Source organism: Canis lupus, chromosome 8 (genome assembly GCF_003254725.2).
Source record: "Canis lupus dingo isolate Sandy chromosome 8, ASM325472v2, whole genome shotgun sequence".
NCBI classification, from domain to species: Eukaryota; Metazoa; Chordata; class Mammalia; order Carnivora; family Canidae; genus Canis; species Canis lupus.
In genome coordinates this window covers 68298241-68323900 of record NC_064250.1, presented here as the reverse complement: position 1 = coordinate 68323900, position 25660 = coordinate 68298241, and the positions used below count along the sequence as shown (strand labels likewise).

The following is a 25660-nucleotide window of genomic DNA, read 5'->3' as shown; positions in this document are numbered from 1 at the left end:
CAGCTGAGAAGTGATGGGTGTCTGAACTGAGCAGAATGGATGGGTCATAAGATCCTTGGGGAGCAGAATCCACAAAGTCCACTGAGATGGGAGGATGGGGCACACAGAAAAGTCTACGATGATTATTAGGGCAATCTAGGGCAGTTTCTTAAACCCAGAGAGTTCAAATCTTTTCCAGAAACCTGGCAAAATAAATACTGCGTTTTAAGACATGACAAAGTATTCTGCAAAAATGCGGTTTTCCACACCAAGAGTATTTTCCAATAAAGATACAGCTTTAGAGGAAACAAAATGGAAATATGTCTACCTAACTCTTCATCTAAAAATTAGTACTTTAAAAAATAAAAATAAAATAAAAATTAGTACTTTAAAGAAGGATAAACTGTTTTAAATAGCTGTTTCTTTTCTTCTAAGATTTTATTTATTTATTTGATAGCACACACAGAGGGCAGAGGGAGAAGCAGGCTTCCCGCTGAGCAGGGAGCCCAATGCAGGGCTTGATCCTGGGATCATGACCTGAGCTGAAGGCAGATGCCCAACTGACTGAGCTACCCAAGCGGCCCTAAACAGCTATTTCTTTAAAGTAAACCGTACATGTGCACTCATTGCTGCTCGAACCCCAGGACACCCCTAGCCCTGGACTGCATTCAAACGAATACGCTGCCCAGTGGAACAGTAAATGTATGTGTCAAATATCTAATGAGAAAATCACCAAGCTTGGGGCGGGGGGGCTGTATTGATAAATAATGAGACAGCATTTAGAGTTTATAGTTTATGGCATAGTTTTTTTGGTTACTAATGTTTCTGCTGGCATTTAAAACATTTTGCGAGGGGATCTCTGGGTGGCTCAGAGGTTTGGCGCCTGCCTTTGGCCCAGGGCGGGATCCTGGAGTCCCGGGATCGGGTCCCACATCAGGCTCCCGGCATGGAGCCTGCTTCTCCCTCCTCCTGTGTCTCTGCCTCTCTCACTCTCTATCATAAATAAATAAATAAATAAATAAATAAATAAATAAATAAATAAATCTTTTTAAAAAACCCAAAAAACTATTAAAAAAAACATTTTGCGAATACTAGAAACCCTCTATTAATAAGCTAGGATTTTAAAGATAAATAAAAATATTTTTTCTGAAAGAGATTTTTATAAGTAGCACAAAATATCACTGATTTCAAGTCCTTACTAATAAAAGCAATGCTTTAAAGTAGAATTTTCAACGCTGTCATGATTTTTTCATGCTACTGGTTTTATGGCCTGAACAGACTGTGACACTAGAAACAAAGATGTTATTTCTCTTTCCTTATCTACCATCCACTCAACTAAAGTGCTGATTTCTTAAGAGAATATATGAAAAGGCTTTACGCTATCTCAGAAATTAACACCAACCAACTAATGGTTACTTTTAAAACACAGTTTTGTGAATTTTCCACCAAAACGCTTGGGTTTGTTTATAATGTCATAAATGCTTGTGGTTTGGCTATAAAATAAATTCCTTGCTGGGCACCATGTACCAAGAAGAAATTCTCAGTTAGTACGGGTGCTTGCTTTGCACTTTCCCTGAGAGCATTTTCTTTTGATTTTGCTCTCATACAAATCCTAAGTCAATGCCCGGTCACCACACGAGAATGCAGAAGAGGGCTGAAAATACTTTGTATGATTTCCTCACAGGAGCTCCTCGATCCTGTTTTACACCCAACTATGTGCCAACTTGAAAATTCTATCATACTCCTAGTTAGGGGAAAGTCATCAGTACTATAGATGCCAAAGGTTTTAAATAAAGTATTTTTACTTTTCAAAATATAAAGCCCTAGAAATTAAGGTTTTTCCATTTCAAAACTATAAAAAATAAATAGCGATAGCTCCAAAGATTATTATAGTGATTTCAAAGGATGATTGGGAGTAGCAGGTACCATAGACTTGACCTGCCATGGTTATTAAAATGTAACACCTGCAGGAGAAGATGATCAGGGAATGGGTAGTTTAACTATGCACAGGCTTTAGAGGGAATCTGATCAGTCTCTCGTGACACCTTCCAAGGGAAGACGGAGGAAAGGCTGCTATCCAGAATCATAACCCTTTAGGACGATGACCAATTCCCATGTTATGATAATGCTGAAGTATTTTATATGAGCGCCGGGGCTATTTACCACATCACAACCTGTAACTTGACAGGGCTCTGCCTGCTGGAAGAAACTCCTCCTCAAAAAGGAAAGGTAAAAGTAAGAAAAGAAATAGCTTACCCATCATACATATAAAACAGACAAGAATTTTAGCTGAAAATCAGTAAGAGGTAACAAAGTGAAGTGATAAGTAAAAGGGCTAATATCATCTTAGGCCATGTTATAAGAAGTATAGATTTTAGAATAAGAGAGGTGAAGTATCCTGCTCTATTCTGCTCTGTTTATCTATTTTTTTTTTTTTAATTCCGCTCTGTTTAAAAACCATGTCTGGAATACCGAAAGCAGTTGTGCCCAATTTTAAAAGGCGTATAGACAAAAGGAAACGCATGTAGATCCAGCAATCCAAAAATCATTAAGGGCATAAAATTGTATCTTATAGGAATTTTTCCCGCCAATGGTAATGTTTAGCTAGAAGAAGACTTCAGAAAGAGCTGTCGTAATTGTTTTCAAACATGTGACAACATAGTGTATGGAAAAGAGATTAAACCTATTCTCTGTGGGCCCAAGAGACAGAACTTGGGCCAAGGTTTGAGTGCACATAGGAACTGAGAGTCTGAACTGTCCACAGAAGGAATGGTTTGCATGGAGAGATAGTGAGTTTCCCAGTCCCTTGGAACTGCTCAGGCAGGGGCTGAATAAGGTTTGGGGCATCCTCCCATACACCCGAGATTTCCAGCCCTGGAGAGATGGGGGGCTGGATCAGTGTGTGAGGGTAGGAGCCCGCGAGGAGGGCCAGAGTGCTATCCTCCTACTTGAGCTGAAGCAGCTCCATGTTCATCTGCTTTACCTTTGGGTTCCTGGGTAAGCTGTACTTTGAAGAAACAACTCAAAGGCTTAAGAAAGAAAACCACAGGATGAAATGCCTGTTAGGTCCCCTCAAGCTCTTCTAACCTACAGCCTCTAAGCAAGGATGTGCTTCTAACCTACAGCCTCTAAGCAAGGATGCGCACTGACTTTGGTGAGCCGCAATTGATGAAAAGCATCCAAAGTGATTCACAGAAATGAAACAGCAACATTGTATTCTTTGCTCCCACTTCTCTTCCTCCTTGATCCACCTCAACTCCCTCTTCTTTCATCCGCAAGGTATAATGTAAGAAGAGGTTGATATTTAGATTTCAAAAAATTCAGATTGGTTTCTCAAAAATATTAAAGCCAGAGTTACCATACGACCCAGCAATTCTACTCCTAGGTATGTACCCAAGAAAGATGAAAATGCATGTCTGTGCAAAAAAGCCTGTACATGAATGTTCATAGCATCATTATTCAGAATAGTCAAAAAGTGGAAACAATCCAAAAACTCATCAACTGGAGAATGGATACATAAAATGTGATATATATATATATATATATATATATATATATATATATATCTCCATAAAATGGAATATTATTTGGCCATAAAGAAAGGAATGAAGTACTGACACATGCTACAACTCTGGGCAAACCTTAAAACATTATGCTAAGTGAAAGAAGACCAACACAAAAGGTCAAATATTAGGATGATTCCACTTACATTAAAACATCCAGAATCAATAGAAACAGGAGATTCGTGGTCATTAGGGTCTAGAGCAATGAGGGAAAGGCAGTAACTGCTACTAGGGGGTTTCTTTTTGGGGTGTGAAAATATTCTAAAATTAGATATTGGTGACACTATCAGAATTCTGTGAACATGCTAAAAACCAGTTAATTGTACACTTTAAAGGGGTGAATTTTTATGGGATGTCAATAGTATCAATACAAGGCTGTTATCAAGACAAACAAACAAATAAAAGCTTCAGACTGGCATCCAAGCCTTAAAGGTTGTGTGTGTGGCCTTACAAAGTCACCAAATCCCTCTCGCTCGCTCTCTTTTTTTTAAGATGTATTTATTTGTTTGTTTGTTTGTTTTAGCGTGGGGAGGGCAGAGGGGAAGAGAAGCAGACACTTTGCTGAGTGCAGAGCCTGACGACTGGCTCTCCATCTCACGACCCTGAGATTATGACCCGAGCCGAAATCAAGAGTGGGTCACTTAACCAACTGCACCACCCAGGCACTCTGCACCCAAATCAATTTGAGCTTCAGTTTTCTCAAATGTAATATGATTTACCTCAAAGAGAGGCTTTGAGGAAATATGGAGTAAAGAATGGTATGTATTACCCAAATCATAAATTGGCTTATAAATGATAACTTTTCTTCACTTTTCAACTATGGTGGTTTTTCCAGGAGCAATAAAAGAAGTTTGTGGTTTCTCGCTCTTTGACCAGAGTTTTAAATACTTTGCAGGAAAAAAAAAAAAAAAAAAAGCTGCACAAGTTTTCTCCTGAAACGAGAATGCCAGTATCTGAAAGATGAGAATGAATAGTCTTTTCTGGAGGCTAGACACCTCCTGACTTTACATTTCAGATCCACTGCAAATTAGGGAGGAGACCCAGCAAGAGGAAAAAAGGATGAGGGGAAGACGGAGAGTTCATTCACTTGCACAAAGTTTTCTCTTCTGTCTCATTTAGATATTCATTTCCATCTTTATCTCCCCAGGAGGATGCTGACTGTGACAGTAAGTATGGGTTGTATTTGCTGAAGCTAATATAGAACTATGACTCTTTAGTTCCTGTCATTATCAAAAGCAGGAGGCTTCATCAACATATGAAAATGGAGGAGTTCATATATTATGCTGCTGTAGTCTGGCCCATTGTCATGTAAATCCCTCATTTAAAAAGAAAAAATTTTTTCTCAGTGCAGCTAATGAAATACCCACATGTTTCATTTCATTCTTGGTGAAACGGTGTTTCTGTGAGCCGCTGCTTTAATGGAATCATCATAGTAATTAGCTAAATTGTGTTCATTTATACTTTTACTTAATGGAAGCCTCTTAAAATGAATAATTTCACATCAAAACATCTGTTGCTTCAGACATCATTAGTTAACGCCCATTCTGCCCCATAAACTATTCTTGCTTTAAAGTTTATTCATATGGTAACCAAAACATAATAAAAACAGAGCTAAGCACTTTCTGAGAAAAGAAATTCAACAGCTATGATTCATTCAACCGTATTTTGAAGTGATCCTACAGTCTGATTCTAGCTATTTTAAAGTGATTTTTCTTAAACTCTCACCCATGCAACATGTAAGAGCTGGCCGTTACTTTCTCCTAGACATCATTATTAGGAAGACCCCTTACCAACATCTCTAAACTTGCAATTAACAAGAAAAGGCCGAAAACCAAAACCCTCATGAATAGATGTGTAGGTCAATCTCACGACTGAACTGCTATTTAGGAACGATATGACCAGGCCCCCAAACAACTGCTCAAATAAAAATATCTAGGCTCATTTCCATAACCTAAATCAAACTGTCAACGTATTTGCCCACATATTAAGTCTTTAAAATCCTTCATGCCTGGAATTCACTTAATATGATTTCTCAGCCACAGGCCTTTCACAACTAATATAGGTGGGATTCTATCATAAACACGCAGGAGGCGGTACTACCTTTACATCACAAATAGTAATTCAAGTAGGATTGATTGTAAGTCATTTAAGGAAAGCATTCAAAATTTAATTGAGAATTCTATGCACCTCACCAGAGAGCAGAAGGCTCCCATGACTCTGAACTAGGAGGGATTCCAGTGGCCCAGAACCAGATACCTTCTGCCTGCCTTCAACACCATCTCAGGACCCAAAACACAGGGGTTCTGCTCTGGGAAGCTGCTGTTACATCTGGAGAGCTCGAACTTTCTCCCCTTCCACTGAAGAGAGCATTACTAAGTTAATGAAGGCCTGCATGTGATTAACAGGAAAGTTATTCTCTGCTGAACTATCAGAAAAACTCTTCCACAGAAAAGCCAAAGATCAATTCTGCCAGAGATTAAAACATCATTACAGAGGAAGAACGGACACACTCAGTCATCTTTATTGCTTCGGCGAATACCTCTTATTTGCAAACAGGTGTCGAAGAGCCGTAAAGTTCCCCCTAAATCACAACTACAACCGCAAAACAAACTGCTCCAGTTGTCAATGCATCTAGAATCCCAAATTATTCCTATGGTACTATCGGCAAACTCGGTAGAAACACACATGGTTCCTACTCTAACAAACTTTTGGGACCCTCTGAGAAAGCCATAAACCGAACGTTAAAAACAAAACAAACAAACAAAAAAATTGGTTAACTTCTGTGCATGAATTATCATACATCATGTTCCCATAAAATAACGCCGTGCGATGTGAAAACCTTTTTCAATCCTGCTAAGGAGACTGAAAGCTTTCAAATCTTTCAAGGATTCTTTACATTTTTTTTATCTTTTTGCCCCAAGGATGCCACATTGCTAGTTATTAGTTTCCTGCCTGTAAAAAAAAAAAAAAAATGAGGATAATAGAAATTTTTTTAAAAAACAGTAAAATCTACCCTCCCGTAAACAAAACAGGGCGAGCCCTCTGCAGCCAGGCTCGCTCCGCCTGCGCCCCGCGGTGCACGGGGGTGGCTCCCCGGGGAGGCGCTGACCGGCTGCACGGGGTCCCGCCGCCGCCGAGGGTCGTGCTCCCCGGGGACCCGCGCGCCCAGATGCTCCCGCAGAGCAGCCTCGCGGCGGCCCCGACCCGGCGGCGAGCAACACGTCCCCGCGCCCGCCCGGCCTCCCCACGCGCCGCGCGCCCCGTGCGCTCGCTCCGCGGCTCCCCGGCCCCGGCCGCCCGCGCGCACCGGCGGGCTCGGGGGCGCGGGGGGCGCGGGGGCGCGGGGGCGAGCCGGGCGCGGCCCGAGGGCCTGCACAATGCGCCCGCGGCGGCGGGAACCGCGCGCCCCCGCCGCAACTTTGCGCGGCCTCCGCGCCCGGCCCGGCCCGGCCCGGCCCGGCCCGGCCCCGCCGCCCTCACCGTTGCAGAACTGGAGCAGCGAGGACGTGTCGTACAGGCTGCTGTAGCTCGAGAAGCCGTCCTCCATGCTGAGGCCGCCGGGCCGCGCCCGCTCCCCCGGCCCGGCCGCGCCGCCGCCGCCGCCGCCGCTCACCCCCACACTGAGCCGAGCCGAGCCGCGGCCGGCGTTGGCGCTGGGGCCGGCCCTGCTGTGGCGGCGGCCGCGGCCGGTTACCATGGCAACCCCGGGCCCGCCGCCGCCGCCGCCGCCGCTGCCGCCGCCGCCGCCGCCGCCGCCGCAGCCGCGCGGGCCCGACGCCGGCGCTGCTCGCGCTGCCCGCCAGGGGGCGGCCTCGGCGGGGCGGCGGGGCGGAGCCGGGGGCCGGGGCCGGGGGCCGGGCGGCGGGGGGCCCCGAGAGGCCGGGACGCACGGCGCGGGGGGGGACGCCCGGGGACAAAGGGAGCGGCGGCCCGGGGAGCTCCCGCCTGCGGCCAACGAGGCCGATCCCCGCGCCCCCGGGGCCCCCGGACGGACACGGACGGAGCGCGAGCCCCCGTCGGAGCCGCTCCGCGTCGGGCCGCGGCGCGCCCCCTCCCCACGCGGCCTCCGCGGCGCCCGGGCCTCCGCTGAAGCCGAGGCCGCCGGCGGCCTGTCCCCTCCGATCAGCCCCTGCCTCGCAGATCGGCCACATTACACACTCGTTAGCCGGGTCCGGGGGCGGGGACAGCTGTGTGCGTTGTGCCGGGAGCACATAGCACGACAGACACCCAGACCCAGCACTCTAACTTTTCCAGCGCGCGCACACACACATGCACACTAGCACACACACATACACGCACACATGCACACACGCGCACACACATGCACGCAAGCGCGCACAGACACGCATACATGCACACAAGCGCGCGCACACATGCACACGCGCACACACATGCACGCGCACATGCACACACGCGTACACACACATGCACACAACCGCGCGCGCACACACATGCACACAAGCGCGCGCACACACACATGCACACAAGCGCACACACATACACGCACACATGCACACAAGCGCGCGCACACATGCACACGCGCACACACATGCACGCGCACATGCACACACGCGTACACACACATGCACACAACCGCGCGCGCACACACATGCACACAAGCGCGCGCGCACACACATACACGCACACATGCACACAAGCGTGCGCACACATGCACACACGCGCGCGCACGTGCACGCAAGCGCGCACATACACGCATACATGCACACAAGCACGCGCACACACATGCACACAAGCGCACACACATACACGCGCACATGCACACAACCGCGCGCACACATGCACACAACCGCGCGCACACACACATGCACACAAGCGCACACATACACGCATACATGCACACAAGCGCGCGCACACGCTGCATTAATGACTGGAGTTCCACCCCGCGCGGCCCCAAGTACTGGTGCTGGGCGATGGAGAGAATACGCGCGCTGGAGGATCCCCTGGCTGGGTGCAGAGGAGACTGCCAGCACGTGTGCTCCTGCCGCGCCGCAGTTGCAATTCGCAATTCGTAGGCCTTATGACTACCCGCGATGCGCTTCCGTGTTCTAATCCACTTACATGTATGAATGGTCTCAAGTTGTAGGTATTCACTTGTATGGGTTGAACACCCTGGAGGTGAAATGAGAATAGTGAGAAGCTGCAATCAAGACGTTGTGTGGGGCTCAGTGGGTTCAGAGGCAGAAGTGGAAGGCACTGCCAGAGTGGGGGCTCTATCACTGTAAGTGGCCTGTTTGGCGTGGGGGGGGGAGGCGGGGGTTAGCCATGACCCACACTGGAGGTTGTGGGCAGAAGGCAGGTTGAAGATCTTACCCTTCACCTGGCCAGAGAGACCAGACACACAGGATAACAGGGATTGTCAACTAGGAAAATGCGTGTGGGACTTTGAAGGGCTACCGGGGTTGCTTTGACGGGCCCCAGAGCTTGAAGGTCGCTGGGAAGGACAGCATGAGTGATCCCAGGTCTGCTGACCCGCCAAAGGGCTGCTCTGGCAGGAATGAACAGCTTGTATCACAGACAGGTGGGAAATAGATTGCACTGAGTGGGGGGAGCCAGGTAGGAGAGGCCCTGAGGGCCTGCAGAAGAGTCTGAACACAGCTGGTGGCGGGCGGAGGAGGGAGGTGGGATGTTGGCACACAAGCAAGTGGCAGCTAAAGCTGCGCCAGAGAGACGTGTCTGTGTGTGGACTGGACAGCAGGGGCCTGGCTCTGGAGCTGGAGTGGCCCAGGGCGGGGCGGGGCCTGAGCACCTTCACCATCAGAGGGAGGTAAAGAGACTGGGAGACACTCCAGAGGAACCTCGTCATCACAGAACAGGCTGCTGGACAGGTGGAAAAGCCAAGAGAGGACAGCAAGCATCCTGCTAGAAAAGCCCGGAGCGATTGGAGATTGGTGATGGCGTGCCAGTGAAAGAAGGGGACTTGGGTAGAAGTAGTTAACAAACTATTGAAAGGTGAGGAAAACCTAAAAAAAAAAAAAAAAAAAAAAAAAAAGAAAAAAGAAAGGTGAGAAAAGTAAGTCAACCGAAGTTGGGCAGCACTTTGGGATGGGACAAGTGAGATTCCAAAGGAGCATCCAGAAAGAGAGGCAAGAAAGCCACCTAGGATATTGTCTCATTGAACTAGGAGCACAGAAAGTTGTAAAGAGGTGGGCATTTTCACAGGATTCTCTCTGCAGGATGGGTCGAGGAGGATGAGGCTGGGCAGAGGCCCTTCCATCTGGTGGCAGAAGGCTTGTCGGGTGGCCTGGAGCATCTCGGTGAGCAGTGGGGACAGAAGCCAGGCCACTGGTCATCAAAGGGAGAGCACACGCAGATGCACATTTGAGAACTTTGGAGGGGAAAGGGAATGTGCACCAACTAGAGAGGGCAACAGAGGCCGAAGGGTCATTTAAAGCCACCCCTGTCACTGCCCAGTAGAGGTGGACCCTCTGCATCTCTAAAGCAAGAGGCAGGTGCTATAGAGAAGGGGCTTTCGAAGGGCAAGACTAAAGGCAGGTGCACTTGGATCTTTGCCCTCGTCTGTGTTCTCGTCTCCCACCTTCTCCCCTTCAAATCCAATCCTAATGCTACCTCTTCTCCACTTGGCAGTTTTACGCATTAGAATGCAGCAGATAATTGGCATAAAAAGCTGACTACTGGCATTCTTCAAATTGGAAGAGGATGATAATTATGAATAAATGATGAAAAGATGTCTCTTCTTAAGAGCGTTAATATTCTTTTTAGATTTTATTATTTATTCATGAGAGACAGAGAGAGGCAGAGGCAGAAGCAGGTATGCGAGACTCGATCCCTAGACCCCAGGATCATGACCTGAGCCAAAGGCAGACGCTTAACTGACTGAGCCACCCAAAGGCACCCAAGAGCGTTAATATTCTTGATTTAGCATGTTCGCGGAATGCTATTTGACCATGACTGAAAAGAGTGAAGAACAAAGGAAATTCAGAAGTGGGGCAGGAGAAAAATTGAGCTGGAGATTTTCATAGACAATTTTACTTTCACTAGAGCACAATTGCAAATAACGATTAAGAACTCAGTCCAAAAATGCTTACTTGTGTAGATAGATACACACACGGGACCTAGGAGTCAAACCGTAAACTGCTTGTGATTATTATGGATGACTTTGTTCTTTGCTTCTTGTGTTTTTCAGTTTCCTTTTATGCACATATTAACTTTTAAAAAATAAATTTTTAAAAAACCTAAAAAAAAAAAAAAAAAAGAACTCAGTCCACTCGCTTTCAAGATGATCGAGATTGTGATTATACTCTTAACTACTTAACGGCTATGTTTTTCCCACAATGGCAAAAGCTCATTCTAAAAAAAAAAAAAAAAAAAAAAAAAGCAAAATTTAGTATAATTACAAGGATACACATGTTAAGTCAATTAGGTATAATCTACACAGCATTGAAGAAGATCCGTGGGGAAAGTCCAAGAAAAATCTCTGAACACTTAATTAACGATGTGTGATTTTTTGCGCCCAAACATCTTAACAGATTGTTATTCCATGTCATCTTGAGATAATTTATGGCCCAAGACCAAAAACCGTTGTCACTGTAATAAGTGATGTACACTCTCTAGGACAATATAACCATAGCATTCAGTGGCATTAATAGCAGCATATTGTACAATGTGTGAAAAAGAGAAAGGAAAATGGGAGCTCTGTAGCCTTTACTCGTAGAGAAGTAATTTTTAAAATTACCCAGAAATGTAGCTTGCGTATCTATTGTTTAATTCAACATTTCTCCAAAAATAGTTTATACAGTACCAGGCACTGTGCTTGGGGCTGGGAATATGGCCACAGAACACAGTACTCTCCAAACTGCAGGTGGCCGTGCGTAGACTATTTAAAGAGTCATATGTGCACTTTAAAGAATGAAGTAGAAAATTCGACTTCTGGTTATATACCCAAAGGAACTGAAGGCAGGGTCTTGAAGAGATATCTGCATACCCATGCTCATAGCAGCATTATTCACAGGAGCCAAATGTGGAAGTAACCCAAGTGTCCCTTGACAGACGAATGGACAAACAAGATGTGATATATACACCCAGTGGAATATTATTCAGTTTTTAAAAAGAAGGGCAGGGGCACCTGGGTGGCTCACTCAGTTAAGTATCTCCCTTTAGCTCAGGTGGTCGTGGGATCGAATCCTGCATTGGGCTCCCTGCTCAGCAGGGAGTCTGCTTCTCCCTCTGCCCCTCCCCCTGCTTGTTCTCTCTCTCTCTCTCTCTCTCCCCCAAGAATAAATAGTCTTAAAAAAAAAAAAAAAAGAAAGGAAAAGGGCGCCTGGGTGGCTCAGTCGGTTGAGTGTCCGACAGTTCAGGGTCATGAGATTAAGCCCTGCATCCAGCTCAGTGCAGAGTCAGCTTGGGGTGCTCTCTCTCTCTCTCTCCCTCTCTCTCCCCCATAAATAAATAAATAAATAAATAAATAAATAAATAAATAAATAAATAAATAAATAAATTTTTAAAAATACATACAATTAAAAGAAAGGACATTCTGACATCTGCTACAATGTGGATGAACTTGAGGACCTAATGCTCTAAGAAAGAAGCCACTCACAGAAAGACAAACATCACATGATTCTACTTACATGAGGTCCCCAGAGGAGTCAAATTCAGGGAGACAGAAGTGTAGAATGGTGGGTGCCAGCGGCAAAGGGGGAGGGGAAGTTAGTGTTTAATGGGGACAAAGTTTCAGTTTGGAATGAGGGGAAAGTTCTGGAGATGGACAGTGATGCTTGTTGCACCGCAATGTTATTTTACTTACTGTCCCTGAACTGTCCATTTAAAGTTGAAACGGCAAATTTTATGCATATCTTAAAACCATTTAAAGATGGAATGGAGGGGCGCTTGGGTGGCTTAGTTGGTTAAGCATCTGTCTTTTGCTCAGATCATGATCTCGGGGACCTGGGATGGAGCCCCATGTCAGGCTCCCTGCTCAGCGGGAAGTCTGCTTCTCCCTTTCCCTCTGCCCTCCCCCATGCTTGTTCTCTGTGTGTGTGTGTGTCAAATAAAGAAATAAAACATTTTTTAAAACATGAAATGGAATAGGAAATATCAGAGTACATCGAATATGCTAAAAACAAGAATTTTTACTCGAAACGTTGGTTTTTACTTGAAATGTGTGCTGGATCATGGTGTAAAATGTGTGTCTCCCTATAGGTCACAAAATCGAGAAGACATTCAGGCACATAATAACCAATTGTGATAAGTGCTAGGCAACAGAAGCAGGAGGAAGGACTTCAGATTATTCCAGAGAGCGTGAATGCTGGACTGAGGGTAGAAGAGGAAACCAGAGCTGGGGAGGCCTCTCCATCAGGTCAGGACCCAGGACTGACCATCTGAGACACTGAGGAACTCCTCCCCAGGCAGGAGTGGCCCGTTCACATGGGGGTTCTGATTATATTCTGAGAGCAAAGAGAAGGTGCCCTAGGTTAGTGTTGTGGGTAAAGCTGCGTCAGCCCCAAATTCATATGCTGAAGTGCTAACCTCTAGCATCTCGGAATGTGACCTTCTTTGGAGGCAGGGTCTGTACAGCGGTAATGCAGTTAAAATGAGGTCAGTAGGGTGGCCCCTCATCCAATAGGACCCATGTCCACGTATGAAGAAGGGGTTAGGATACAGACACACAAAGGGAAGACCATGAAACAAACAGCGAGAAGACGGCCATCTACCAACCAAGGAGAGAGGCCCGGGACAGATCCTTCCCTTGTGGCCCCACAAAGGGGGCGAGCCCACCAACACCTTGATTTTGGACTTCTAGCCTCCAGAACAATGAGACAAGCAATTTCTGTCCCTTAAGCCCTTCCGCAGTGTGTAGAACTTGGTTACCGCGGCCCTGGCAAGCTTGCATAGTTAATATAGAATCCCAAAGTCAAGAATTGACTTGATCTATCCCGTAGATCCAGGACACCATTCATTACTGCTATTAAAATACAAAATACACTTTCAATAATAGGATTGTCACTCCATAAAATGAGAGGAAATCAGAGATTCCTAGCATCAATAAGGAACATTAAACTCTACAGCCTCCCCGCCGCCTGCCGGTGAAGCTATACTTTTCTACAACATCCCTGACAAATGGTCTCTCAGCCACTTCAAGGTTGAAGAGCTTGAATTATTGAAAAGATTGCTGGTTATTTTTATCCTAAATCGCCTTTCCCAAAGCATCCTTCAGCGGTCCCACTCACGTCCGATCATTTTCATCTCCGGGGTCCTGGCGAAGGCTGTCTGTTCTGAGACACTACAATCACAGCCTGTGACCTGTTTCCCCAGCCCTATTTTGTGACTCCAGGGTTAACTTGCCCAGAGAGGGGTTAATGATGGCATTTCATTCTCGGTCGCCTACCCCATTAAGTGCAAATATCTTGGCGCAGACTTCAAGTGTGTCTGTGTTCCGGCGGCCAGTGCTGTCTTTGGCATCTGACACGCTCCCGCCACACCACGCCATCGGCAGCTCCCGTGCATGACTCTCGGTCATGCCATGCGCTTGAATGCCCTGGACCTCTGCCCATGCCCCAGCCTTCCCCGGCTGCCAGCATAGAAGCCGCACAATCCTGTCCCTGACACTTCCAACATCTGCTGATACTTTACTGTGTCCCTTATGTTAAGTGGCTTTGCCTTTTAGGAACTGTGTGTGTGTGTGTTTGTGTGTGTGTGTGTGTGTGTGTGTGTGTGTCCATCTCTCCCAGGAGACTGGATGCCCCAAACACTCCTCATGCTGGACATAATGTTGACAGTAGTTGGCACTGAGTAAAGGCCGAGTGAATGAGTGAAATGAATGAATGAACCCGCTAGACAAAATCAATAGATTGCTCATCACGCACAATAGGCTTTCAATTGCCTAGAAGAAGCTGAAGCTCTCCATTTGCTCCCCGGCCATCACATGACACAGTTCCTCCACCCCTTGTCTGAATAGATGCCCACCTCACTCAACTGGGCTCTTTTCTCCCAGAACTGAATACAATAACCTCAGAGGACAGACCTGTGTGGCCTTTCCCTTTAACCGCTTGGATAGTATGATTCCATTAAGGGAACTGAAGTTCATATTGATTTTTCTTTTCTCGTTTTGAGCAGTCAGGATATATACTGTTGATTCCTGTTGAACTTCCGGTCAATTAAAAACCTATCAGTCTTTTCGAATGAACTGCTGTTGGGTCTTCTCCATCCTGTACTGAGCCAATCGATAAACAAAAACAAAACAAAACAAAAAACCTAAAGACAGAATTTATCTTTAGCCCATTAAATGTCATTTTGTTGGTTTCAACCCATCCTGTTAGCCAACCCAAATCTTTAAGCTCTGAAATCTGGCGTCTAACACATCAGCATTCTGAAGACAGGGAAGGTGCCCGGACAAGCCCTTCACTGGGGGCTTGATCCTTGGAAATGACAAACACACCTGCAGTACGAGAGGGGGCAGAGCTCTGCGCTCTGCTTCTCCATCGATCCATTTATCTATACCTTAAATATATTTGTCCAACTCAATATGAAATTGCCCCAACTGTTTGCTTACCCAGCCTATTTTTCTCTATCACGCACAGTGTTTTGTGAAGGATCTTTACCAGTGCTTTGTAAATCCAGTCTGGTAACACCATGAAAAAGAGAGAACAAAGTCGGTTTGGCTCTCAGGGACCACATTTCTTCCAAGCCCGTACACACTAGCTCCTCAAAGATCTGTTATGATTTTCACTCGGAACCAAGATTAAGATCAAATTTATCATCCATATTTCCCAGAATCCAACTTCTTCGGCTTTGGGGAAAATTATGACATTTTTTCCTTCCCAGTTTTCTGCGACGCCCATCTGGTGAGGTTCGAGATGGTTGGTCAAGGCCCAGAGAATGTATTCGCGCGAACTAAGGAGCCCCCGCCATTTCTCACTTATCTTTGGGTTCTTGACAATTCTTCCAGGGATGTTTCTCCTATTCTTTCCAGTTTTGCAACTGCTTTCCTTATAGGAGAGAAAAATTAACCCACAAAGCAAAGTCCAAAATATGCAGACGGCTTTCAGAGTCCTCCATGGCCCCTGTTTCTCTCGCTCATGCATTGCCACCCTAGTGAGCTCACACCACTTCTCGTTTCCCAGACACTCCCAATGGCCTGTCCCTGGGGGCTCCCCCTGTGTGATTCCCACTGCTGGAAGTGTCCTTCCACTCAATCCATGAGCTCTGCTCAACTGGGCTCTTTTCTCCTGAATCCTGACACCCAGAACTGGGTACAATAACCTCAGAGTCCTGCCGGAGTCCCCACCTCCTCCACAACTAAAGGCATTCATGACCGCTCATCTGAGCCCAACCAATCTGTGTTTTGAAACCCTGTAGAAATTGGACTGTCAATACCTCTGGGAACCACGGGAGTGTGGCTTCTGGTCTTTGTGTTCATTTGCCAGCACCCCCCACCCACATACACACAGCCAACATGAAGTCTTCATAGCGCTCTCCCTGGCCTGCCCCCGAGGGCCCTGTCTTCACATTGGGAGGCAGATCTATAGCTCATCTCGCAAAGGTGAGTCAGCTGCAGCTTGGTGAACCTGGCTCCTGACTACCTGTGCCCCACCTGTCCTGGATGGGCGGGGATGGGTGAGAAGCGCTGGCTGAGAAACAGCACACATGGCCTTATCAGGGGCCTCTCCAGCCTCATTACCCTATCACAGAACTGTTGGCACTGCGGGACCATGAACTTCTGAGGCCTTCCACACACTTAATTTGTTCATAGTCCAAATGGTTATGAAAACTCACAATCTGAGAAGCCCATGGCTTTTTTTTCTTCTTGGGTCATTCACTCAAAAGTGTTCTTAGTGATTTGCATCTGCCAAAATAATTTGGTGGAAGTGTCTGAAACGAAGCAGAAGTTGAAAAATAATATTCAATTTCCCTTTTTAAGATACTGTTTCATTTAGGAAGCTCAACGTTGTGATCGTCTGTGATTCATACAGTCGTGCAGGTGTTGCAGCAGACTGCAAACAAAATCTCCATTGCAACATTCCACCGAACGACGTCATTTTCAGGAATTTGTGCTCATTTTTCTCCACTGTGTTTGTTGCCTGTGGATTTTACAGCAGTTCTTGGCACACCACCGACTAATGACAGAGTAGATGCACCAATATTAGGTCGACTATTCATCTCAGAGTGCTGGAGCAGCTGGACTTGTGTCTGTGCCCTGGGGGATCAGCAGGAGTCCCCCTGGGACCCTGGAGTACTCGGGCTTGGATGATAAATTATTGTAATTCCAGGGAGCACGGAAAGACTTAGAATCTATCCATATTGTATATTTTAAAATTATTGAGATTCACACAGGTATATTTAAAGTGCTACCTGACACTGCCTCATGGCATCAAAGTTGCAAGAAATAAGGTTACCAGAAATATGAATATTTATCTGGAAAGCCAAGTAAAAAACCTGTTTCTAAGGTTTGCCTGGTCCCTCCTACCACCCCTATCATGGGCTTTTATATCTCTGTAGCCTAGATACACAATACTCATTTGTGATTAACCAAGTGTCATGAAAGCCTTACTGAAATATTTGCCTTTGGACTTTAGACTCCAGCTATCCCACTGAGTTAGGCAAAGGGTTAAAGGGTCTTCTGATTAGAGATCACTGGTAAGACACTGCTGCTTATCACTCAGTCCTGGCCTGCTCACTGCGTTCTTCATCACAGATGGGGTTCACTCCCTCACACACACTGAGTGACTACTCTGTGCTGGGAGCAGAGGACGCAAAGGGGAGTAAGGCACCAGCCCACCCCCTGGGGGTCTCACGGTCCAGGAAGAAGCATATGCAGAAGAACACACCAAACATACAGGAGCCCATTGGGGATATGTGCCAGTTGCCATCCTTGTATCAGCTCCAGCCCAAGCTACAAGCCTGTGGGGTAGGTACTACTGCCTCAGTTTTATACATAGCTGGGTGCCCATGTGACTCAGTTGGTTAAGCATCCGTCTCTTGATTTCAGCTCAGGTCATGATCTTGGGGTCATGTGATTGAGCCCCACATCAGGCTCTGTGCTCAGCACTGAGTCTGCTTGTCCCTCTCCCTCTGTTCCCACCACCACCCACCCCCGTTGTCTTGAGCTTTCTCTATCTCTCTCATAAATAAATAAATAAATAAATAAATAAATAAATAAATAAAATCTTAAAAAAAATTTTTTTACACATAGGGAGACTCCCCTGTGAGCTCAGAGGCACTGAGCTCAGTGCCTGGCCTGAGGTCATGGGGCTGGTGAATGGTGGAGACAAGATTTAAATCTGGTTCCTGCCAGACCCAAACCCTCACTGTTCTGTTCAGAGCTATTCCCTCTGCAGCTGAAGATGGGATAAGAACTGAGAGGGAGAGAAAGGAAAACTTTACCCAAGAATAAAAGCTGACACCAGTTGGACACAGGAAGGAAGAACAGCCCGAAACAGGGTGTGGCCTCAGACACCCTGTGGGGTGCAGACCCCAGATCCAACTGCACCTTACTCATAGTATGCATTCAGAAAGTCTCTGCTGCGTGGGCTTGGGACAGATAAAGGCATGAGGACGACTGCACCCCCAGTAGAGGGGGCAGATGGAGAGGAACCGTGGGTGGATGGACCTAGAGCTCCAGCCCTGATGGCCTGGGAGACCAGACAGTGGGAGGATGAGGTAAAGACATCCAGGGAAGAGTCTAGCAATACATGCCCAATGTGTCTGGGAAATGATAAGCCATCTAGTGGGTTGAAGTCAAGCATGGGATAAGGAGGCTGGAGGCCCCACGCGGAGGGCCTGGGAGCCCCTACCTACGAAGGGATTGGGCTTGGCCCATGGGCAGTAAGAAGCCCCTTGAACACCACGAAGGTGGGCTGTGCTTCAGGAAGGCTGATGGGGAAGGGTGTGTCAACTGGATCAGGGGACCCTGGGGACACAAAAACAAACTAGTGGATGCCTGGCATAGTTCTGAGGGAGGTGGTGAGAGCCTGGGTACCGCCACCCAGGTTGGGTGGGGAATAGGGTGGCCAGACTAGGTTGCTGATACAGAGGACACCGAGGGAGGATGTCTTCTAAGAGAAGAGGAGTCAGGGGTAGAGGGTTGTCAGGAAGTGAGTGTGGTGCAGGGAGAAGGCACGGCTTTGCCAATGAGGATGCCACGGGGGATGTGGAGGCTGGACAGCTGAGCAGTGGCAAGCCCTGAAGGCTGGAGGTGGCCAAGATCAGGCAGTCACACAGGAAGGGAGAACAGATCAGGAAACCCCACCTCATGGGCATCAGGGCCAGTGGGAACTTTGTCAGGATGGGAAGAGCAAGCATGGTTGATGGGAGGAAGAGTCAGAGGAAGGCAAATTAATGATGATTCAAGGAGGCCAGAGGGGGCTGCAAGGACTGGCTTCCAGAGGCCACAGTATATGGGGGAGTCTCCTTTGACAGAAGGAGAAAGGGCACCTCTTCTGGGAGGGAGGATCGGAAGGATAAGATGGGTGTAAAGCCACCAAAAAATGTAAGGTTTCGTTCATTTGTTCAACAGATATTTGTTGGCAGCATAATAGTCCTCATAAAGAAGATCTAATAGCAGCTTTCCAGGGAAAGACAGTGGACCAAGCATGTTCTGCTGAAGTTTCTCATATCCACAGGCAGAGAGGATGGAAAAAGAGAGAGGACTTCCTCATGACTGCAAGCTGGGCAACAGGACAGGACAGGTCAGGGCTCATCTGCTCCCAACAAGCTGCAACTGAAGCCAATAATGCTGAAGCAACCAAGAAGCACCCCATTTGCTACCACAGAGCCCCCCTAAAGATTCAAGAGCTGACAACACCAGCACCTGTGGCAATGAGGGACAGAAGAGATGCTGGAAACAGAAGGATTGACCAGAAGTATGCTTAGGAAACTGCTACGGCCTGAACTGTGAGTCCTTGAATTCCTAAAGCCCTGACCTCCAGGGTAGCTGTGTGCAGAGAGGGCTCTAGGAGGTAATGAGGGTGAAATGAGGTCATAATGGTGGGCTCTAATCTGATAGGATTGGTGGCTTTGTAAGAGGAAGATCTCTCTCTCCCCACCTCCCTCTCCATCTCCACCATAGCGAGAAGACTGCTGTCCAGAGCCAGGGAGCAAGCCCTCACCAAGAACCGACCCTGCTGGCACCCTGATCTCAGACTTCCAGCCCCCAAAACTGGGAGCAAATATGTTTCTGTTGTATAAGTCCCCCTGCCTATAAAGCTGTTTTGTTACAACAGCCCAAGGTAACTATGACAGAAGCAGTTAAGACCCTTTCCCAATGCCCTCCCACTCCATGCAGAAGGTTAGAGGTTTCATCTCTGCAACAGGGGATCTAAAGGGTTCTCTGAACCAATGGATATCAGGGGGCACTATCCTGCAGGTGACAAAGAAGTGATCACCTAAGACTGAATGAGGAGCCACTATGCCAACCCCTTCCCACCCTCAGCTCTGGGAATCCTGGCAGCCAAGGATCTGCTCTCCAGAACAGAGTATGGGAGACCCTTCTTTGGGGACTCAGGAGGTGACCAGGAAAAGATCTGGAGGTGTGGAAGGTCAGAAATCACAGGGAAGTTCTCCTGCTGATGAGCCTCATCTGTGGACTCCAAGCTTCAGGCAGTTGTTGAATGTTGTGAACGGAGAGCCAAAAAGTCTCTGAACACTTGAGAAAATATAAAAGGATAAAAGGAGAGGGGGAAGAGGAAACAGACATTACAGGCAATGGAAGGAAATAAAACAATCATCGACAATCTCAAAGATCTAAGATATTGCAGCCACAAGATAAGGATAAGATGCTAAAGTCAGACGATTAAAGAGAGTTTTGGGAAATTGAAAAATGACAGTAGAAATAAAATAGAGTTAAGGAAATCTTCCAGAAAATTAGCACAAGAAGACAAAGCAATATAGAATACAAGAGAAAAAAAATCTAGCAATCATATTGGGAAGTTCAGTGTCTAAAAACAGGAGTGGGACAGCCCGAGTGGCTCAGCGGTTTAGCACCACCTTTGGCCCACGCTGTGATCCTGGGGACCTAGGATGGAGTCCCACGTCGGGCTCCCTGCATGGAGTCTGTTTCACCCCCCGCCTCTTTCTTTCTGTGTCTCTCATGAATAGATAAATAAAATCTTTTTTAAAAAATAAATAAATAAAAACAGGAGTTTTGGGGATCCCTAGGTGGCTCAGCAGTTTAGCACCTGCCTTCGGCACAGGGCGTGATCCTGGAGTCCTGGGATCGAGTCCCACATAGGGCTCTCTGCATGGAGCCTGCTTCTCCCTCTGCCTGTGTCTCTGCCTCTCTCTCTCTCTCTCTCTCTCTCTCTCTGTCTCTCATGAATAAATAAATAAAATCTTTTAAAAAATAAAACAGGAGTTTCGGCAAGCAAAAACAGTTAGAGGAAGAGAATCATCAAAGAAACAATTCAGGAAAAATTCCTAGAACAAAGGGACATAGATTCCTAGATTGAAAGGACCTACTAAGGGCTCAATACAATGGGGATGAAAGAGAGAGAGAGAGAGAGAGAACCAAGTTTTTATCCTATGACACTTTAGAACACTAGGGACGGGGTGGGGGGGATAAGAAAATCATTCAGAAAGTTTCCAGGGAGAACAACAGGTCTCAGACAAAGGATCAAGAATCAGAACAGCCTTGGATTTCCAAGTAGCAATGGGTAGACCTCATTGTCTTCTTGACAATAAGGACATTCAAAGAGTCAGTTTTGCAGGGGTGCTTGTTTTCAACCTATGATCCAGGCCAGACAAACCATCACATCAAGTGTGTGAGTAGACTAAAGATATTTTTCAGTCCTGCAAGCTCTCAAAAACTTAGCTCCCCTGTGTCTCCTTTCTCAGTAAGCTCCTGCAGGATGTGCGCCACCAAAATGAGGGAGTTGCCAAGAAAGAAAAAGACAGGATCCAAAAAACAAGGAATCAGATCCAGGAGAGAGGTGAAAGGAATCCTCAGGAAAATGGGATGGGAGATCTCAAGACATCAGTTGTGCAATGTACAGTAACAGTTGTGCTAGTAGGTAGCCAGTCAGATGTCAGCCCAAGGGCAGAGATGCCAGAGAGATGCCACTAAGTAGAGGAAACTAAAAACTATTGAGAGGAGATTGACACATAAGCCAGAGTACTGGGGGATGACTTAGTGATAGATACACACAAAAGAGAAGACAGTCATTCCAGGAAAGAAAAAATGTAGAAGAAAGGAAATCCAATCTATACTACATGGCTTAACTATGGAGAGCATTTCATCATCATCATAATATAAACACATACCGATCAAATAAAAATAATGACATGACATAAACTTAACCAAGAAGGTAAAAGACCTGTACTCTGAAAACTATAAAACTCTGATGGAAGGAATTGAAGACAACACAAACAAATGGAAAGATATTCCACGCTCGTGGACTGGGAAAACCAATGTTGTTAAAATGTCCATACTATCCAAAGTAATCCACGGATTTAAGGCAATCCCATTAAAATACCAACAGCATTTTTCATGGAACTAGAATGAATAATCCTAAAATTCATATGGAATCACAAAAGACCTCAAATAGCCCTGGCAATCTTGAAAAAGAACAAAAGTAGAGGTATTGTAATCCCAGATCTAAAGATACACTATGAAGCTATAATAATCAAAACAGTTTGGGGGGCATTTGGGTGTCTCAATCGGTTGGACATCTGACTCTTGATTTTGGCTCAGGTCTTAGGGTCATGGGATTGAGCTTCGAGTAGTGCTCCTGGCTAAGCATGGAGTCTGCTTGGGATTCCCTCTCTCCCTCTGTCCCTCCTAACCCCCACATGCTTTTTCTCTCTCAAAAATAAATAAATAAATCTAAAAAAAAAAAAAAAAGTTTGGTCCTGGCACAAAAGTAGCCACATAGATCAATGGAACAAAATAGAGAGTCCAGAAATAAAGCCATGCCTTTATGGTCAACTAATCTATGACAAAGGAGGCAAGAACATGCAACGAGGAAAAGACAGTCTCTTTAACAAATGGTGCTGGGAAACTGGACAGTAACACTGCAGAAGAATGCAACTGGACCACTTTCTTACACCATACACAAAAATAAATTCAAAATAGATTAAAGACCTAAATGTGAGACTTGAAACCGTAAAATTCCTAGAACACATAGGCAGTAATCTCTTTGATATCAGCCATAGAAACATTTTTCTAAATATGTCTGCTCTAGCAAGGGAAATAAAAGCAAAATCAAACTATTGGGACTCTACCAAAAAAAAAGCTTCTATATAGCAAAGGAAACCATCAACAAGTGTAAAAAGACAATCTACTGAATGGGAGAAGATATTTGCCAAATGAGATATTCGATAAGGGGTTAATATCCAAAATATATGAAGAACTGATACAACTCAAAACCAAAAGCCAAATAACCCAATTAAAAAATAAGAAGACATGAGTGGACTTTTTTTTTTCCCAAAGAAGACATCCAGGTGGTCAACAGACATGAAAAGATGCTCAACATCACTCATTTTCAGGGAAATACAAATCAAAACCACAATGATATACCACCTCATACCTGTCAGGATGGCTAGAATCAAAACCACAAGAAACAACAAGTGTTGGTGAGGATGTGGAAAAAGGGGAACCCTTGTGCTCTGTTGGTGGGAGTGCAAACTGGTAGGGTTACTGTGGAAAACAATATGGAGGTTCCTCAAAATAATTAAAAATAGGACTACCATATGATCCAGTAATTCTGCTACTATTTATCCAAGGAAAACAAAAACACTGATTTGCAAACATATATGCGCCCCTATGTTTATTGCACCATTATTTACAATAGCCAAAATATGGAAACAGCCCGTGTCCACAAGCACACAAATGGATAAAGAAAATATTTATATATATGTATATATATAACATTCCATTACATATAAAATATTCCAATATATATAAATATATATAATGTAATATTAGTCGTAAAAAAGAAGGAAATCTTGCCTTTTGCAACAACATGGATGGGTGTTTAGAGGGAATAATGCTAAGTGAAATAAGTCAGGGAAAGAAAAATACTGTGTAACTTTACTCATATGTGGAATTTAAGAAATAAAACGAATGAACAAAGAAAAAAGAGGACAGGAAAAAAAAAACAGACTCTCAACTATAGAGAGCAAACTGATGGTCACAGGGGTAGGGGGAGGTGGGTGGGGGTTGGGGGAAATAGGTGAAGGAGATTAAGAGTACACTTGAGATGAGCACTGACTTATGTATAGGGTTGTTGAATCATTATATTGTACACCCGAAACTAATATAACACTGTGTTTTTTATACTTGAATAATAGTAGTAGTAAATTATGACATGACTATATTGGAAAGAGGGAGAGGAACATGGGTGCATGTGTGGGTGTGTAGTGAGCCACGTGAAAGAGAGCTAGGCCCTCATGTGTTGCGGTGGGACGCTAATAGGTAACACGTTCCTGAACCTGGAATATTAGGAAGAATCAGTAAACCCATGCTATTTCTTTTTTTTTAAGATTTTATTTATTTATTCATGAGAGACACACAGAGAGAGGCAGAGACACGGGCAGAGGGAGAAGCAGGCCCCTTGCAGGGTGTCTGACGTGGGACTTGATCCCGGGTCTTCAGGATCACGCCCTGGACTGAAGGCGGCGCTAAACCGCTGAGCCACCGGGGCTGCTTCAAGAAAGCAGCCCATGCTATTTCAAGAAAGATAAATCATACCGCAAGAAATAGATAAAATATTTGGAAGTAGCAATTGTGTCTGAGAGGTCAGGATGTGGGGACAGCTTGGTAAGCAAGAGATGCTATTTTTTTGTATTAAGCTTTGTAGAACTCAATTTTTAAAAATATGTGTAGTATGACTTTATTTTTTTTTCTTTTTAAAAATATTTTATTTGGGGCCCGTGGGTGGCTCAGCAGTTGAGCGTCTGCCTTTGGCTCAGGTCAGGATCCCGGGATCCCGGGATCGAGTCCCACGTCGGGCTCCCTGCATGGAGCCTGCTTCTCCCTCTGCCTGTGTCTCTGCCTCTCTCTCTTTCTCTGTGTCTGTCATGAATAAATAAATAAAATCTTTAAAAATATGTATATATATTTTATTTAAATTCAATTTGCCAACACATAGTATAGCACCCAGTGCAGTGTGACTTTAATGAACTGAAATTAATTTAAAAACTATACGGACATTTTCATCTAATCTCCTGAGCTTCAATTTGTTTATTCATTCTTTAATTCGTTCATTCATTCTATTCTACAGACATTCCTGGTGAACTTTCCTCTGAAAGTCAGGTGCTGTGCCAATTCAGCTCCTGCCCCTAAGGGACCTTTCCTTTTAATAAGAAAAGCTCCAAGGAGGTTAAAGATTTATGTGCCTTTTTACTTTGTTTTGTATAGTAGATGGGTTTCTGAAGAACTCTAAATTGCATTTGAAAACCAGGTGAAGGCTTGGGACAGCATGGCTGGAGCTTCTGATGTAAGGAGCCTTATGACAAATCGGTTAGGGAAAAAATCCACATATTATATCAATGTGTAAGCTCATATTTTCGTATATTGGCCACTCCAGTGAGAAGTAGATATGGTGGCAGGAAAGGTGGTTTGAGAACAAATTTATGGGCAACATACAGCCATTTGGGAAGAGGAAGATTAATTTATGACCAATATTACTAATGACAACAAATTAGAATTCATGTCTATTCCATATACTGTGATGCAGTCCTTAATTACATTATTATGTGCATTCTTAATGATGTCATTTACTGATTAAAAACTAACCAAATCTAATGAATGGGATAGTCTAATGCTCATCTGTGTGTCATTGGGACTCTGCACTGATTAATTTCACAGGTTTTTTACACTTTCTCCGTTTATAAAAGATAGAACTTTCTCCTTTCAGCTCCATCTATGAGGACAGTGAGGACAGACGCTTCTACATATTAAATATATGAACAGCTGTTTTACCTGCTAAGATTTTATTTTTGCCCAAAGGACATTTTATTGCACCAAATTACAGCAGCAGGAAATATTCTTAAAAGATAGCCACAGTTTGGGAAAACCATCTGTTTTAGTTGGAAGAGCAGAAACGTAAAATGTATCATGCAAATTTGCTAAGGGAGAGCTTTCGCCCAAATGTTACCTTTTGTGCTATGATTATTTATAATGTCTTAGACCAATCTACAAACGTTTT

At 45.3% G+C, this 25660-nt stretch overlaps 1 protein-coding gene across 4 annotated transcripts in view; it reads right to left on the bottom strand.

The window, feature by feature from the left end:
• Positions 1-25660, bottom strand: part of EML1 (EMAP like 1) — a 212469-nt gene that overhangs the window by 151141 nt on the left and 35668 nt on the right. For 2 of the 4 annotated variants that reach the window (XM_025442902.3, XM_025442904.3), the window contains exon 1: positions 7023-7178. The exons of the other annotated variants lie outside the window; for them this stretch is intronic. In XM_025442902.3, the coding sequence (XP_025298687.2) occupies positions 7023-7089 (67 nt within the window). In that variant the 5' untranslated portion in view covers positions 7090-7178. Of the gene's footprint in view, positions 1-7022; positions 7179-25660 lie in introns of those variants that run through there. 4 annotated transcript variants of the gene reach the window in all.